At 31.8% G+C, this 18,295-nt stretch overlaps 1 protein-coding gene across 1 annotated transcript; it reads right to left on the reverse strand.

Moving 5' to 3' along the window:
- Positions 1-1,885: 1,885 nt before the first annotated feature.
- LOC126737583 (60S ribosomal protein L23a) lies at positions 1,886-12,886 on the reverse strand. The gene is made up of 4 exons (XM_050442564.1): positions 12,750-12,886; positions 12,159-12,404; positions 6,614-6,932; positions 1,886-2,226 (listed from the first exon to the last, which is right to left on the reverse strand). Exons 1-4 carry the CDS (start codon positions 12,784-12,786, stop codon positions 1,959-1,961), a joined length of 870 nt encoding a protein of 289 aa, XP_050298521.1. The 5' UTR covers positions 12,787-12,886; the 3' UTR covers positions 1,886-1,958.
- Between the last annotated feature and the right edge of the window lie 5,409 nt (positions 12,887-18,295).

Genomic DNA, 18,295 nt, shown 5'->3' on the forward strand with positions numbered 1-18,295 from the left:
AGTCGAAGGTGTATTCTAACAATCCTCAAACCATCAATGAGTTGAAAGTTAACATAACTAGGGTTATTCGCGAAATTGCTCAACTTGTTAGAAAAAGTGATTAAATATTGGGTTCATCGTCTAAACGTCTGCCGCCGTAGCCGAGGTGGATATTTTGTTTAAAACATAATGTTACGTAATAAACCACAACATGAAACATCAATCATAGAAATTAACCAATTCGTTTTTATTTTTTAGCAATTTAAACTTATATCATTCTTATTGGTAGACCCTATATTATTAATTATTAACCATTAGGGGAATTAAATAGTTTAATACATTTTTTTCAGTCCTTAAAATTTATTGTTGTTACTTAGTTTGCTTAAAAAAAACCTGTGTTGAAAATGAGACCAATGTATTAATGCCCTCAATTCAGCTCCAAAAAACCAAATTTGGACAATAAAGTCGTTAAACAATCTTTATTTTGCTATAACTCTAAAATAAGTAAAGATATAGGTAGAAAAGTTTATAAAGAACCGGCTGCTCAATATGCGCACAAACCCATTTTTCAACACAAAATCGATAGAAAATCCGGTGGCAGAGAGAAAAGACGGGCGCAATATATTTTCTCTCGCTTCTTATTAAAGAAACCGCAAGAACAAAGCAGCCGCCGTACTTCGTTTCTTTGTACCTGCCGGGGATTTAAAGCCTATGACGTAGCCTGAAGGCCTACTCAGTGTCGTCTCGTACGGGAAGTGAGTAAATCGTGTTATAAGGCATTTAAACTCTGTTGTGTGTTTTTTTTTTAAGTATAATAGTGACATAGACTATAGTTTTTTTAGTTAGACTATCCAATTTTTATTGTAAAAGGTAAGTAAAATTGCGGAAATTTTGAATGATGAGTGGATAAATATTTGCAACCATATAAACAACATAGAAAAACAATATTTCGAAAGATGTGATTTTGATAAAGCATTGGATTCTTTAAAATTTACGGTAAATACAGGCTCATCTGATGAAGAGATCGAATGGTCTTCATCGGATGAATCTGATTTAGGTTGTAATACACTATCTGATAGTGAATAAAAATATATAATATGTAAAATAATGAAATAAAACTTTAAGCTTATACCAATTTGTTTCTTTACACAAGTCGTTTAAACTAGCTAATCCTTAAAAAAAATGTGAATAAAGAATAATTTTCAGCTACCTATTTGAAGTCCTGTTTTAAAAATAATTAGCGAACTGCATCCTCCTGTAAGTAAAACTATTTTTTATTAGATTTTTTATGGGAACATCACAATGCTAAAAAATATAATTTTAATTTATCTACATTTTTTTAAACGAATCTCGGAGCAATTTAATTCAAATATATGCATTCTTAGTTGGTATTTCAACTAAATCAAACGCACTTATAATATCGCTAGCTATACCTACTAAAAATCTAGGGCTATTTAAACTCTAGTACAAATAAATATTAATAATTTCAACAAGTGTGCCGCCTCCACTGTCTTTAGACCTCGACATAGTCATCTGACCCGATCGATAGAATAACGAGATGCGCGGATTTTGCCGCCTGTTGATGTCACCGGTTCTTTATAAACTTTTCTTACCGTTTTTACGCTTTGCTGCAAATTGAGCACTTTTCGAGTACTGTGGGTATACTTTTTAGCAGGTTGTAAGATACGTTCGCTAATTTACCCACCCTGTACAATTGCCGGCTTTAGACTTAATTTAAAACGGTCAAGCATTATCTCGATCTCCTTCAAAAGACCGCTGTTGTGTTTACGATGTGAAACTACCCACCAATTGAAATTTTTCAAAAGAAGTTGAGTCAAAAGAATTTGTTAGTGCCAGGCCCGTTAAAAAACTGTAGGTTTTATCGCGTACTTGAAATAAAACACCATTTAAGTTTTCTCCGTAATTTTAGTCATAAAATTAAAATATTACAAAAAACAAAACTTGAAACCATTTATAACTTATATGATTCCAATTTTATTGGCTACGTCTAGCGCATCGTAGTCCCTCGCTAGTCTTACGTAAGCCTTCTTCTTACCGTCAGGCCTGATGAGGGTGTTGACTTTAGCAACATTGATGTCATACAGTTTCTTGACGGCGGCCTTAATATGGTGTTTGTTTGATCTGGTGTGAACCAGGAAGACCAAAGTGTTGTTGTCTTCGATTTTCTTCATGGCGGCTTCAGTGGTCAATGGATATTTGATGATGTTGTATGCGTCCATACGAGACCTGAGCAAGAAAGTAAAGAAGTCATTTAAATCTCCAGATATGCTTCAATTATTATTTTAAAGAAATTCTATGCCTATTCCAGCAGTGAGGCTGAAGAAACAAAACTTTTCTGTAGTAAACTATCCATCCATGTACACCTAACAGACAATCTAATCACAGAATGTGATATAAATTAGGTTAATAAATAATAACATGAAATTACTAGAAACCCTTAGATTTAACTAAATTGTCCTCAACACAACTCTTAACAAAAATAAGTTATGGCGAAATTGTCTCAGAAATCATCAGAATGTTAGTACAATTCCTGGTCCATCCGGAAATAATTGACAACAAATTTAACTTATCCAGGTCATTGTACTTTTTAATTGATATATGTAAGAGATTTTTTTAAACAGGAAACAAATTAACTTGTAAATGAAATTGGGACTCTAAAGAGGCATGGAAGACTGATGACTACACTCCTGACACTGCTTGAATTTCCAAATAGATTATAAATTCCAAGATCCAAAATCAATTTTTTGACTAAGTAAATGAGAAAATTGTCTTGCAATTGTATATTGTGTTTGTACATTAAAAAGGATTTAAAAAGAAAGGATCAGTCATTAATGCAGTTACAGTAACCAAATAATAGCCTTTTAGAGTCTCCAATGATTGTTAGATTTCTGGAATGTGAATTGATTGTTTGGTTAAGTTCTTTGTACATGGATAGTGCCACTTTATTGTAAGCTTTGTTTATTTATATGTTAGGTGTTTTGTGTATGTTATGGTAAGTTTTTGTTGAATTTCTTTTCTTCGGGTTACATCATCTTAATTATTAGTCTGATGATGCTCTAGTCAGGCGAAACATGTAACATTAAAATTTGTCGTTTTATTAAATGTTTCTGTGATGCTGTAGATTTTGTGTTTTTACCATTTATAAAAACGTATGACCAGCATCTTTGGGAAAATGGCTGAATTTTCTGAGTCAGATAATAGTATTAGTAATTTGGGACTACCATTTGTAAAATGCTTTAACTCTTCAAGTATTCATGGTCGAAAATTTAAACCACCCTGACTAATGGTTTAAAGGCTCGGTGGTTACAAAAATAGACCATATTTTGATGTTGCCGCGCTGCCGAAGCACAAAATTTAAACCACCTATTGGAGCTCGCTCCGTGGACATTTTAACTTTTTTACTTTGGCGGTTAGATTTCTTATTCGGTGGATAGCAGCATTGATGAAACACCTGTTACGAATTAAATTGGAGGTTAAAATAAACAAAATTTAGTTATCTGTGTCTAAATTGATAAATACTATTAAATCCTGCAAAAAGTTATAGCTTACATCATTCCAGTAAATATAGATATTTAATTTACATATATTTATTCGTATGTTGTAAAAAAAACATTGTTTTTATGTGGTCCTTTTACTACCACCGCTCCACTTAGAATATTGAGTTTCATTAATTATAAAATACCTATACGATATTTTCTTGCAGGTATGGAGCCATTGCCATTTAAGACGGTAGGAGGTTTGACTTACGATGAAGTCAACACACAAATCGACACATTTTATGTCGATACACTGCCTTCGGGGTCTGAGTCAGAAATTGATATGGACTTCTCCGATATAGAGGACGAAACTTTAGTTCCTACAGTTATTACAGATATGGAAGGAAATCTGCCGGTTTCTGAGGAGGAAGATCCAAGTGATAATATCCCCCTTTTCGAACTACAACAACAGTGGTCAAAAGGTAAAATTTCTGTTTGGTCTAATGTTCATAGACCTGATCCTCCTCCTCAATTTACCGAACCTTCTGGAGTTCCTCAGTTTATCAAAGACATTAATGATCCAACACCGTATATTATTTTTGAACTGCTTATTACTAAGGAATTTATTGATACTTTAGTGTTTCAAACAAATCTTTATGCCGACCAGGAAAAACTTTCAACTGGGAAAAGCTACGTCCCTACAAATCAGTGTGAAATTAATGCTTTTCTGGGCATAAATTTGTTAATGGGTATCAAACATAGTCCCAGCTATAAGAATTATGGGTCAACTGCTCCCGATTTGCATGATGCTTTTATCAGCTCAGTAATGACCCAAAAAAGATTTGGATGGCTCTTGAGTCATCTCCATCTGAATAATAATTCTCTGATGCCTCCAAAATGCTCTATAAAATTCGCCCTATGCGAGAACTGTTGACTCATAACTTTGAAAAATGCCTAATTCCTAATCAAGTAGTTGTAGTTGATGAGTCAATGATTAAATTTAAGGGTCGTAGTAGCCTTAAGCAGTACATGCCAAAAAAACCAATCAAAAGGGGGTATAAGATGTGGATGTTAGCTGATAAATCTGGTTATTGCCTAAAATTTGATTTGTACACTGGAAAATCACCTACTGGTGAGATAGAAAAGTGCCTTGGTTCAAGAGTCGTTACAAATTTGATAAAACACTTAGAAAATAAAGACCATGTGTTATATGTTAATAATTTTTTTACTAGCGTCGATCTATTTCAATAATTGAAAGAAAGAAAAATCCATGCTGTTGAAACCGTAAATGTTAATCGTCGTCATATGCCAAAATTTAAACCAGACAAGAATTTGAAACGCGGTGATGTGCAATGGTTTACAAGCAGTACCGGATTGTTAGCTGCAAAATGGAAAGACCGTCGATGTGTTCACATGTTATTAAATTTTCATCAGCCAGAAGATGTAGGAACAGTATAAAGAAAAGAAAGAAGTGGACAAATTACTAAAATTCCATGTCCTCAATCTATCTCAACATATTTGACCAAAGACTTTCTAACTACAACATTGACCTTTGCAGTAAAAAGTGATGGCATCGAATATTTTTTTACTTATTAGATGCATCAATTGTAAATTCCAATATTATTTATAATAGGTTGGAGTTACCAAAAATGTCTGCTAAAGATTTTAGACGAAGTGTCATAAACGGTTTAATCTCAGAAACGCTTGTAAATCGAAAAAGAAATTTGGTTGCACCATCAGATGTTGAAATAAAAAATACAAACCTTACGTACCCTTAGAGATAAGACAGCAGTCATCTGCTCATCAACCTACAAGGAATACCAGAAGAAGATGCGCGCTTTGTAGCACTAAGGCTAACCCAGTAAGAACGGATTTGGTATGTTCCATATGTAAAGTCCCTTTGTGCTTGGGAAAATGTAAAGAGTGTTTCCAAAGTTATCATGCAACGTAATTTTTAGTACCCAAGTTTGTATGCGTTTTTAAATAAATTTGTTATCTTACTCTTAGTTTTTTTATTTTGTGTCGCGGTGGTCCACAATATGATCCACCGAATTATTCAAATTTAACAAAAAACCAATTGGCAGATTTACATTTTTTTATTATTACTAATGTATTAAATTACTACAATTTTACAAAAAATATAAAAATTAATAAAAAAAATATTTTGGCTCCCCTAGGTATTTTTTTTACCAACTAAATTAGGCGCCACTAAGAGTTAACTAAAAATTAAATTATATATGAGGAAATAATAATTTCAATAACCATCTGTCTCTGAAAATCAAAAACTGAATGAGTAATATAAGAATTTGAATGTATTGTCTTTTGCATACTTATATTTTTTGTTCATTTTAATCATTTAATAACTTTTGGCTCTTGTTATGATAAAGCTATTTTTATTTTATTTGCATCTGAGTGCTGCTATTTAATTATACATTCACTTTAGTATTTTTACATTTAAAAATAGTGACTATAAGTATGTATATAGGTTAACTTATTTAAACATGAGTTATGACTATCAATGTCAATAACAATGCATTTTATAACTAATAGGTTTCAAAACTTTAAAATCCACTGTCTTAATATCAGAGATAAAACAACTACCAGATTGATGATGTGTGTATTCCCCATGAATTTATGAAGTATCTCTTTTTTAAAGATACAAACAGACTTTCCTATAACTGGATTGGATAATAACTTAAATTTTAATGGATTTAATATGTTGTTTTAACCTTCCAGTAGCAAGAATATACTATAGACATTATAGGTTATTTTATTAAGTGAATGCCACCCAAACAACATTATAATGTTTAAATCTCCAATTGCTATTATGTTAGAATTATAATAATAACTATAATTTGCTAGTATTAAAATAATAATTGGAGTAAGGAGTGATACAGGGAGGAAGTTTGTTCTTTTTTGTTTTTCCTGTAATTGGGTGATGGAAATACATACACTGTCTTTTTTATGTCATAATTTACCTGTAAGCCCCAAGTAACAAAATTTTAAATAACACAAAGTTAAGTAACTCTTAAGCAAAGCAAAGTAACTCTTAAAAATCACTTGGTAATTATTTTAAAATATGATGTTAACCTTCGGAAAATTGAGAATTTATTATTGAGAACAATTATTATTCTTACCTAGTGGGCACACTCTTCTTGGGATATTTGGGGTTCCTTGGGGGCCTTAGAGTTCTCGGTCTGTGGAAGTGCACAGAAGTCCTAATCTTCCTGGAGCGAGTTCCATTGGGGCCCTTGATCACCTTCTTTTTGATGTTCAAAGCCTTCGCAACAGCTGGGGCGGATTGTGGCACTTTTTTGCCTCCAACACCTTTTTGTTGCTTGACAGGTACGGTTCTCTTGGGTTTAGCCAACAGGGGTTTTGGGGGGACTTTACCTTTGGCACCTGCAGGTTTAGCTACAGGCTTTTTGGCTCCCTTGGCTGCTGGTTTAGCGGCACCTATAAAATTTACAATGACATTGTCTAATGTTTCCTATAAAAAGTTTTAAGATAAAAAGTAATATATAAGATGCTCTGATAAACAAAGAAAAATGTTTGAATCAAAGTAGGTTTGAACCTTCGAGTTTTGGCTTAACATATAATTATATATCAAATTAAAAAGTAATTTCCATAACAAATGAATTATGATTATAATTGTCCTGATTTAAATGATTTTTTAGATTGAAGTAATTCAAAAGTTCTATGCATCAAGTATTTTGAATTTTATAACAATAAAATTTAATTTTTATAGATTATTAAACAGTTTGCACTGTAATAAACTGATACATCTGAGATAATTTGCCAATTATCACATTTTATATTGATGTTTATCAAGTTTTAAGAGTATTTTAAACTAAAATCAATCAACATACTGATGACAAAGATACATATTTTCTGAAAGCTTTGATGAGCTAGAATACAAAATATTTAGTTGCTAAAAATTTATTTTATTAAGCCTCTTAGTAAGCTTTCTTTCATATTTATTCCTTATATCACATTTCATACAACTTTAAATAGAAACATTATACCAATAACTAAGTTTTGCTCTGAAACAAGAAATTTATTTGTGTATAGTCTATTTAAAATGAATTCGAACGGCGCTAAAATTGGGGAACGGTCAAGAATCCACAACAAGGTACTAAAAAAAATAAACAAAATATATGCGAGCCGTCCTGGTATACTTTAGGCTGTCTGGCCACGGAATCACCAGGCTCCGGAACGTTCAACGATCAATTTTTTGGCAGAGAGAGATACGCCGATGAGAGCGCAATATCGTGTAACAGACGAGGAAAAAGACTGCGAAGTCGAGCTCGAGGGTTTGATTGTTGGACGGGCCGTGGTTTTACATGTGCGGGCGGCTGGGGATGATATTTTATTTCTAATTTCTATTATTTTATGTTTAAATATCTGTTTGGCAGGTACTTAAAAGTGTGCTCCCTTATTGTCGTTTCTTTATCGCTTTATTTTGTAGTTTTTGGCAGTTCTATTTATAAGCTGTTTATTGTTCTGTTTTGCTGCTGCTGTGTTGCTGTTTTTATTGCTAAATACGTTTTTTTGTCGTTAATTTTCGTAAATTATACGACCAATAGTGGAGACCCTTTGATGTGTCAGATAACGAAGCTAAAAGGCCGGAACATAACGAATTTTTAAATAAAGACCTACATGTTCAATAACAGCGGCTAATATTTGGAATATTTTTAATTGCTTGAAAAGTGAAATGGCTGAAGCCTCACAAAATCAAATTTTAACAAGAATTTGTGAGCTTACTAAGCTGGCTCGTACCACCGTTTACAGTGTGATCAAAGGAAGAAATGTCATCGATCATTCTGTAAAACGAAAAAAATGTCATAGAAAAATTGATGATAGCGACAAAAATGTTATTCGTCGATCTATTTATCAATTTTATAGTGAAAACAAAGTTCCATCATTAGAAGACATTCAAAGAAAGCAACTAACAGATTATCCCGACTACAAATATAAAAGTCTTGCTACATGACATTGTGTATTAGTAGAATGTGGATTTAAATATAAAAAGTTAGAGAAAAGGATGGTTATTATGGAATCTCCTTGAATTGTAACATGGCGACAGGAATATTTAGAAAAAATAAAGGAATACCGTCAATTAAACAGGAACATAGTTTACCTAGATGAAACTTGGTATGATACTCATGATGTCGTTAAGTATGGTTGGGTGGACGACACTAAAAAGTGCTCGCTAAGTGGACCAAGTTCTCGCGGTAAACGTGTTATAATTTTACACGCAGGTGGTGATAACGGCTTCATCCCCAATGCGTTGTTGTTGTCGGCCAAAAATATAAACGATTCGTCGGCTGATTACCATGAGGACATGGCAGCCAATCTATTTGAAAAATGGTTTGCTGAGCAATAGATTCCTAATTTACCTGAAAACTCGGTGATTGTGATGGACAACGCGTCGTACCATTCGCGTTTACATCAAAAAATCCCAAATAATTCCACAAAAAAGGATGAAATTCTTAAATTTATGGGAAGCAAAAATATGAGCATTCCACAAAAAGCCACAAAGAAAATTTTATTAGAATACATAAAAAATGAAATTTTTAAAAAAGAATACGTTATCGATAAACTCTGCGAGGCAAATGGCCACACCGTATTACATCTACCGCCGTACTACTGTATTTTTAATCCCATAGAGATGATTTGGGCTACTTTAAAGGACCAAATTAGAAAATATAATCAATCTCCAACTAACGATACTTTCGTATTAGAAACTATAAGGGCAGTTGTAGAAGAAATTAATAAAACAGACATATGGAGGAATTGTGTTCGGGGTGTTATTGAAAAAGAGAATGAGTATGGTATTTTACCTCACGTTAACCCCATTATTATAAATCCAAGTTTGGACTCCAGTTCTGAAGACTCAAACAGTGATTTTTGAGTTTTTTTTATAAACATTTTAATTACTAAGTATAATGAATAATAATAAATATAATAAGTTTATAAATCCTCATATAAATCATTTGAATAACATCCATACATCGCTTACTTTTACTGAATATAACTAGTTTTTATCTATACAGGGTACCTATTCAAATTTAAGTTCAATATGTTATAACAAAACTACTAAAAAAAGTATATAAAATATTAGCTAAATAATAAAAGATGTGTAACATTACAGGCAATAACTATCCTAAAATAGAGTGATTTATTAAAATTTTAATAAATATAACCAATTAATGGATTTTTTAAATATTTTAAGAAATAATAGCTCTCTATTTTTTGCACGCCTATGCTTTATAAAGAAGATGCCGCTTATTCATTGTGATTTGGTTTTTTTGCTGTTCGAATTCATTTTAAATAGACTATAACTATCCAACAATACCTCCATTCTAAAAGCTTATTCGGCTGACAAAGTAAAGCAGAAGAAACTGAATAAACATGAACTAAATAAATCGCAACTTTTACCACTAACCAAAACTCTTTATTCTATTAAACTGTTCATTATATGCAAGTGTCAACCAAAGGTTTTAATCATAGGACTATATTCAGAAGGCTTTATGGTCAGGTAACAGAACTTGCTTATTCATATATCTTTTAAAAGGAAAAATTCCATTTAGTCAAAATTCCTAAAATTTTGGCTAAGCAAATATGGCTAGATTTGGAGATCAAACATTAAAATTAGAAGCATACACATTTTTAAAAAAGCTAACTTTAAACAAATGGATTTAGAGTATTGTAGAAGTGTAGAGTGATTTTCAAAGAAACATAATTGAAATTATTAACCACAAATATATTAGCAAGTTTTCTTCACTAAATAAAAAACTATATGTTAATTAGTTCAAAGAATAAATCACAAAAAGAAAAACTAATTAGGATCATTGAAAATCAGTCCTCTGCCTTTTAATGACAAAAAACTTGATGTTCTTAATAAGGGTCTTTCTTAACTTTGCCCCAACTTTAAACGGCAAAAACAGTCTGGAGGAGAGTATAGTAAATATTGATTCATCCACTGATAACTTGCAGGAGTCTTCAAAATGATTTGCTAGAAAAACAATTTGCAACCAAATCTCAAGAAATCTTACCAAACCAAAAAATACATCAGGTTCTAAAATTAAATTATTAAACTAATAATACAAAGAAAACAAGATTGTTTATTTATTGTTGTTCCAACAAGTTGATGATCTTATTAAAAATGGCCTATATAATAAAAATTGTAAGAACCCTTTATCCAAAATAATCTTGCATCTTAAAACAACAATAAATGGTTGCAAAAACCTTATTTCCTCTTCAGATAATTCAAGTTACAAGTTTGGAACCCAATAATTACCAAAATTATTTAGTTTACCAAATATCCATAAACCTGGCAATAAAGTAAGACTAATTTTCTCCACTATAAGATCCCCAACTTACAACATTTTAAAGGTTTTGGTAAAGCAATTTGAGACATTAAAATTACCTTTTTTTGAGTCAAAAACAGTTTATTGCGAGTCAATAAATTGAATTTTTAGGAAGATGTAATTCTTGTTTTTTTTATGTATTTTATTTTTTATTTCTATCCAAGCATTTCTGTACCAGAAATTTTGGAATATCTGATTGAACTTCTGGAAATTAGTGGTTTCAATATTACCTGAGAAGTAATTAAATTAACAAAACTGCAGTTTAATTCTTCTATACAAGATGTTAGCAAAACATTTGTCAAGAATAAAATTAACATTTTTAGTAAGTATTAAAACTGTTTAGAGATTTGAGTGTCAAACCAAAGGGTCCAGCCGTAGGACTATAAACCAAATAATATTGATTAAATATTATTCAATTCAAGAAATATGGAGCTTAGGGAAATGTCAAATTGTAAAAGCCTGGTGGTACTTTACATGAAAGCATTTCTTCCATTGTTCTCAGACCAGCAACAATAAAATAGAAAGTCAATGGCTTCAGTCTATACATTTACAGAATTATTCCACCTATAGTCAGTGACCATTGTGTTTTATTATCTTTATAAATATATTATAATACAAATAAATAGTGTTTTATGCATATACATTACATAAATATAAATCTGTTTACATAAGTATATACATAAAGGTTAAAGAATACAAATGGCAAAGTTTAGCCATAGGCAATTCTTGCACTTAACCATTCCTATTCTAAATCAAAGAAAAACTCAAAAGTTTACATAATTCATAATGATATAAGTATTCTACTAAGTATTTGGCAAATTAAGCAAATAAGTTTTAAACTCAGACCTAAAAACTTTTGAACTGATATTTCTAAAGTAGGGATCCAAGACATTATTCAAAGTTACCACATTATACGTAAAATCTCTCTGAAATAGTGCTGTATTGTATTATGTGTAAAATTGTATGTACAATTCATGATTTGTAACCTTTTGTTTTTTTAAAAAAATCATTTGGTTAAACAAATTTTGATACAATAAACTAACATGTAAAAAAATACTCAAATCAGAGCTTTAAACACTGGCCTCAAGAACAACAAAATATAAAATTCTTTAAATTACTGCAAGAATTAAATTAATTATAAAACCATAATAATTATTAATTTCTTTTATAGAATTGGGTAATTTTTAAACATTTTAATTACATCCCTAACCAAATTAGATAACCCTGCACTAATCCTTATACAACCTCGATTGATATAACTATAGAAAAAAAATTAAAATCCCTAGCAATAGGTTATTAATAATCATACCTTTAGCTGGTTTGGCGGCACCCTTGGCTGGGGCTTTGCCAGCAGGGGCTTTAGCCTTGGCAGCTGCAGGGGCCTTAGCAGCACCCTTGGCTGGAGCCTTTGCAGCTGCAGGTTTGGATGCTGGTTTGCTACTGCCACCCGCCTTAGCGGCAGCTTTGGGGGCCGCAGCGGGGGTCTTGGAAGAACCTGGCGCACCAGCAGCCGCGGGGGCCGAAGCGGGCTTCTTCTTCTCTTCTTTCTTGGCCGCTAAAAGTCATACTGTTCATTAGGCTACTTTTAAACATAACCTATTTTTTCATAATGTTTCGTAAAATCAGTGTTTTTTTTTTAAATATTTTCATGGAGCTCAAAGAGATTCCCAACAATTTCATCATTTTAAATTAGTACAAAGAGACATGGGGCCACTTTTTTTTGGAAATGACTGTTTACCATGTGGCAGCACGCGGGTCATGTCAACTAAAATGCTATGTTTTTCGTTGGCGTTTTAGGTAAAATTATTCAGGAAAACCAATATGAATTATATACCATTATAATCTGCGCGATTTAAACTTCCTATTTAGATTGAAAATATTCAGTTTTTTGGGCACTTACCGGGCTTTTCCGCCGATTTTGGTTTCGGAGGAGCCATTTTCTTTCAAGAATCTCACAAAAAGAAATTTAACCTCAAATTGACCAGTGACGTTTAAACGAGTTTGACATTCTGACAACTGACAGCTTGTGAGATAACGTCCGCAATGTTGCCAGTACAATGTGTTTCAATTGCAAGTAGTTTTTGAAAATTAGTTTTTACAATTTTTTTTTGAATTTTTATTTTTTTAAGTGAGTTTAATACTTTTATTTATGTCAATTTATATACACTGTGCACAGAAAGTGCCGAAACCTCTTCGTAATTTGAAAATCTTACATTATTTTGAGCTTTAACTGTCTGAAGATTAAAATTAAAATTTGTCCTGGTAGTTAAATCTATTCAAATGAGCAAAATCTGGTATTAAAAATTGAAAAATTGCTTTTATTGCCTAAAAATACTAAAATGTCATTAACTTATCAAATTTCACTGGAAAATATATTTCAATTGCTTGTAAAAAAAAATTTTTTCTATATTTGCCTGCAAAATCTAATTTTAATTGGAGGTTTAGTTTGTTCAATGTCCTGGCAATTAATAAGGAAACTGCTTAAACTACATGAAAAAGTACTTCTAACTAGTACTTTAACTGCATAGAAAAATTGAGTGCTTTGGAACGTATAAAGGTGCCTTTAACTACCGGGAAAATCTGTTTTCAATTTAAGGTTTAATTGCCTGACTAATGTTTCTGGAAAAAACGAACAAATGGTTTTCTTGAGATTGTTCAATTTCCTAGAAAAGTTGACTTCATCAATAGACCTTAAATGCCAAATTTTCAGGTAGTTAGCAAGGAAAAAAGAAATAGCTTTTTTGTCTGAAAAATTATTTATAATGCTACTAAATCACTTCAACTGTTTGGAATGCTTAAACACGTCTTTAGTAGCTTTAACTACCAGGTACCACCAGTGGCGTAGCTAGATATTTAGGCGCCAATCGGCGTCAAAATAATAACATAACTGAGGCGCTTTTTTTAACATAACTGAGAGCTCGCAGGGGCCGCCGAAGGCAGAAAATTTTCGGGGTGCCACGCCCAATTTTTGCCCAAAAGTCAATAAAATTGTTAAAAAAACAAAAAGGACATATCAAGCGTATCCACCATATTCCCAAAAATACCGGCAAGAATTATGCGTTGTCCGTATGGTCCGGTTCAGATGTAGTCTAGTCTACAGGCTATGTTTCGACTTTCGTAGTAGGTATGTGATTTTAGTAATATAGTATTAATATTACAAATTGTAAAGTTCAGTAACGTAAATTAGTACAGTGGGTGTTGGGTGCGGTGTGTGCTGCTACTAGTAATTATTGCAGAGCAATTGACAAATTCTCATATTTACAATGTAGGCTTTTTTCATGAGATTTTTGGCATCATGAGGGCAAGTTTTCACAATTAATTTCTTTGTGTGGTATGTAAAAATTCACCAATTACTAAAACATCATATATTAAAAACAACATTTATTCTTTAATTTATCCTATTATATTATAACAAATTATATTTTAGAACTTCTTTTTACGGTTCTTAATGCTTGGAAAAACGTCAATAACTTTATCAAAGTTGATTTCTTTTGCGCATTTATTTTCTATGCTTAGAATAGCCAAACTACTTAAACGTTCCTGACTACAACTATTTCTTAAAAAATTCTTAATAAGTTTCAGTTTGGAAAACGACCGCTCAGCAGAAGCAGAAATTACAGGAAGAGTCAAAAATATTAATAGTGCGGTACACACATTGGGAAAGTTTGATAAGCTGGTGTGATTTTTACAAAAGATAAAATCAATCATCTCATCAATTATTGAAAATTCTTTTAAATTATCACGAAAAGCTGAGCGAAAACTGTGGATTTCGGTGGCAAAGTTATCAGATAAGTCATCGTCGTATTTATTTTGTAAAATTACACAAGCAAGCTGAATTGCTTGTGTAACTCCGTGTCAGTAGCTAAGGTCAGAAATGGAGGCTCAAGGAATTGAAATCTATCAACAACATTTTGAAAACCAGAGAGCCTATTTTTTAGTTGAGGACGCAATACGCAAGGACGCAATATCCAATATACTATTAAATGTTATTTTTTAAAATTTTTCTTCTGCTGTAAACTTTGTATCGGATGCAAGTTCATCAAAAAATTTTGTCGATATTTTTTGTCGCTTCTGAATGAAAATAGGATCAATACCCCAGTTTGTAGCTAAATCCGAAGATTCTCGGCGAATTTCTTCGTAAGCATTTTTAAATAAATTAGATGCCTGTCCAATATTAGAGTTTTTGCTTTGAAACTATATTTATTGAATGAAGCATTTTGGAGAATAATGTTATAAGAAATAAAAACTCAAAATTTTCAATTTTTTTTTTAAGTCCGATTTCTTCCGATTTTTCTTCGCTGTTCTTGCTCTTGCTTAAGATTATGTCTATCAGAGCCTTTAAAATATCTTTAAAATTAAATCGTATTGCGTCCAATGAATCATTCCTAGAAGACCATCTAGTAGGATTCAATCTTTTTAAAGTAATTTTATTAACTGGAGATTCATTAAGTAACTTCCACCGTTTAACACTGTTCGAAAAAAAATTGTATATACGTCCAACAACAACGAAAAAAGATTTTGCCTCTAAGACTCCATTGACAGCATCATTTAGAACTAAATTTAGGTTATGGGCAGCGCAGTGAATGTATTGAGCATTTTTTTCGAACCCGACAATTTTGGATTGCAATCCTTTGTAAGCGCCGCTCATAACAGCAGCACCGTCATATCCCTGCCCTCTACACTTTTTAATAGAGATGTTTTTTTCTCTTAAAAGATTGGTAGTAAAATATTGTAGACCTTCAGTGCTTCTGTCATTTGTTATTGGGTAAAATCCAACAAAAGATTCTTTACATTCAATCTGTATGACTTATGACGTTATTTTCATTTTTATGAAAAACAACGTAACGGAAAACAACACTCAACCGTTGTTGTATAAAATGGAGCTGCGCGAATATCTTCAAAGATTTTATTTTCTACTTCGGTTGCCAACATTTGAATAAACTCGTTTTGTATGGTTGGACTATGGTTAGACTGTGTGTACCGCTAGTTTCATGTTTTAAAATTTTTTGGCTTAAAGCTTTCCATAGACATATTCCACTGACCCAACTCACCTTAAAATATTGACTATTTCTATCAGCAAATAGCCAACAAGGTTCACAATAACAACAGTCTAATTTAATAGAATAACACAACCATATACGATCAACGATTAACCTGCATTTGGATTTAGAACTATAATAAACAGCAGAAAATGACCTACCATTGGTTTTTGGAAAATCAATATCTGTTGTTACCCATAACTTAAAATAAACTTTTTTATTGCGTCACTTTTAGTAATGTTTTCATCATAAAAACCTCTGTCTGTGGAGTATTTTTGTTTTATTAATGTCTTTATAATTTTCTCTTCAGCAGCAGTAATAAAACTTGCCAGTTGTGAAGAAATTTCAAAAGCTTTTAAATTTACCTCATCGTCATCCTTAACTTCGACTAAATTATCTGGAACTGACACTTCTTCTGTTGGTGGCATTGATATTGAAATTTTCGAACAGGACGTCTCCGATTCCGTTGCTCCCAAATCTGATTGCGAGGACGTGGAAAAATAGGCACTAATTTTCGGTAACTTTGCCTTTTTTAGTTCTTGCTCTTGTTTTCTTTTTAAGTTAGCCCAACCGCTTAATTTCTTTTTCTTTTCAATATTTTTATCCATTTTAGGCTGATTTGATGATTTGAATGATCTAAAACATCAAACATCTCACAAAAAAACCACACACTTTCCCAAAAAAAGTAAATGTTGTACATAATAAATGTTATACACTGTAGGTATATAGGTACATATCTAGGCTCTTGTATTAAAAAAATCATTAAACTATTCTTAAATTTTTCTATATTATAATATTATAGGTATTTAAAAAAAAATTATATATCTTACCTTTACCGTTTAAGTCTTCCACAGATGATTTTTCGTTAAAAGTATTCAGTTTTAAAAGATTATCACGTTTCAACACGCTTTATTTCAAGTCCACGAAATAATTTAAAGACGAAACTAAATTAAAATACTAATATATTAATTATTAAGATAATAATAAGTATAAGACTGCCGAATTGTTAAAACATTGTTCCAGGCGGACTAGGCGCAAATAAGTCGATTACTAGAGCAATTCGGCCTTTGTCCGCGTGGCGAAATAGACACATATCGCAAAATTGTTTTTACTGTTTTATATTTTTATTATTTTTTATATTATTAAAGAGTTTTAAATTGGGAACGCGCCGTAACGGCGCCTATTGTAAGCTGGCGCCGAGTGGCACTGCCACCCCAGTAGCTACGCCACTGGGTACCACAATTATTTCCTGAAAACAATAAAATGTTTTTAACTCGTATGAGTGAAAGTCATTTAAACTTTTAGGAATTCTACATTTGGTAACTATACATACGATTTAAATTTGCAGTTCTTTTTCCATATTATATATTATGGTGTATATATAAAATGGAAAAAACCATACACTGATTCAACTAACTAACAATATTGATGCTACCAAAGGATAGAAAATTTTCATTGTATTTTGACAGTGAGTTTTAGAGAGTTCGACAGAAATGAAGATCTTTAAAATAATTTTCGTGTACAGAAGAGGCCACATTTACACGAGATGAAATGAAAAATCTCAACATAGATTTTCATTAAATATTTGAAATTGCATAGAAAATATTTAGGTGAATCTTATAGGACACCATTTTTTTCTACCTCGACTGACCGGTGGAATTTATTTAGATTTTCTTTGACACAATCTGCGACAACTCTTAAAAGATATTTCTTCTAAATATGAGACAGAATATGTAGTCCGTGCATGATGGAGCTACACTACATTTAGACACATTTTAGACTGTGGGCTAACTCCTTGGTCTCCTGGCCCCAAATTTAGCGCCTTGCGATTTTTTTCTGTGGGGCTATTTGAAAGAGTTGGTATATTGCGATGGAGCAGTAAATACTCCGGAAGAACTTAGGGAAAGCGCATTGAAAAGTCTTGTGACGTAATTATGGTCTCCGGAATCTTATTTTTGAAAAGTGCCCTGGATTCGCCAAGCAAGATTGTATGTTTATCGACTAAATGGTGAGAATTTTGAACAATTTTTATAAAATCGGTAACCTAACCCTAACTATTACCTTCATAATTAAAAAAAAATCCAATAATGTGTTTTTATTATGAAACTTTTATATAGGTGATTTTTGGTATATTAACTTGTTTTGCAGAGTTCTACAAGGTGTTAAAATAACTCAAACTTTGAAAACACCTTGCACTTGCACATGTAAACATATGAGGAGCAGACTTTCTAGATGCATTTTGTCAATTTTTTGTAATTTTACAAAATGGCAAGGGCAAATAAGCAAAAACTGCTACGTGTCTGGCAAGAAATTTATCGAAAATATGATATACCCGAAAAATTGATCAAAAGTTATGCAAATGATGTACTTATATGCAGACAATCTGGTATTGATTATATCCTAAGAA

This window comes from Anthonomus grandis, chromosome 6 (assembly GCF_022605725.1).
Source record: "Anthonomus grandis grandis chromosome 6, icAntGran1.3, whole genome shotgun sequence".
Taxonomy (NCBI): domain Eukaryota; kingdom Metazoa; phylum Arthropoda; class Insecta; order Coleoptera; family Curculionidae; genus Anthonomus; species Anthonomus grandis.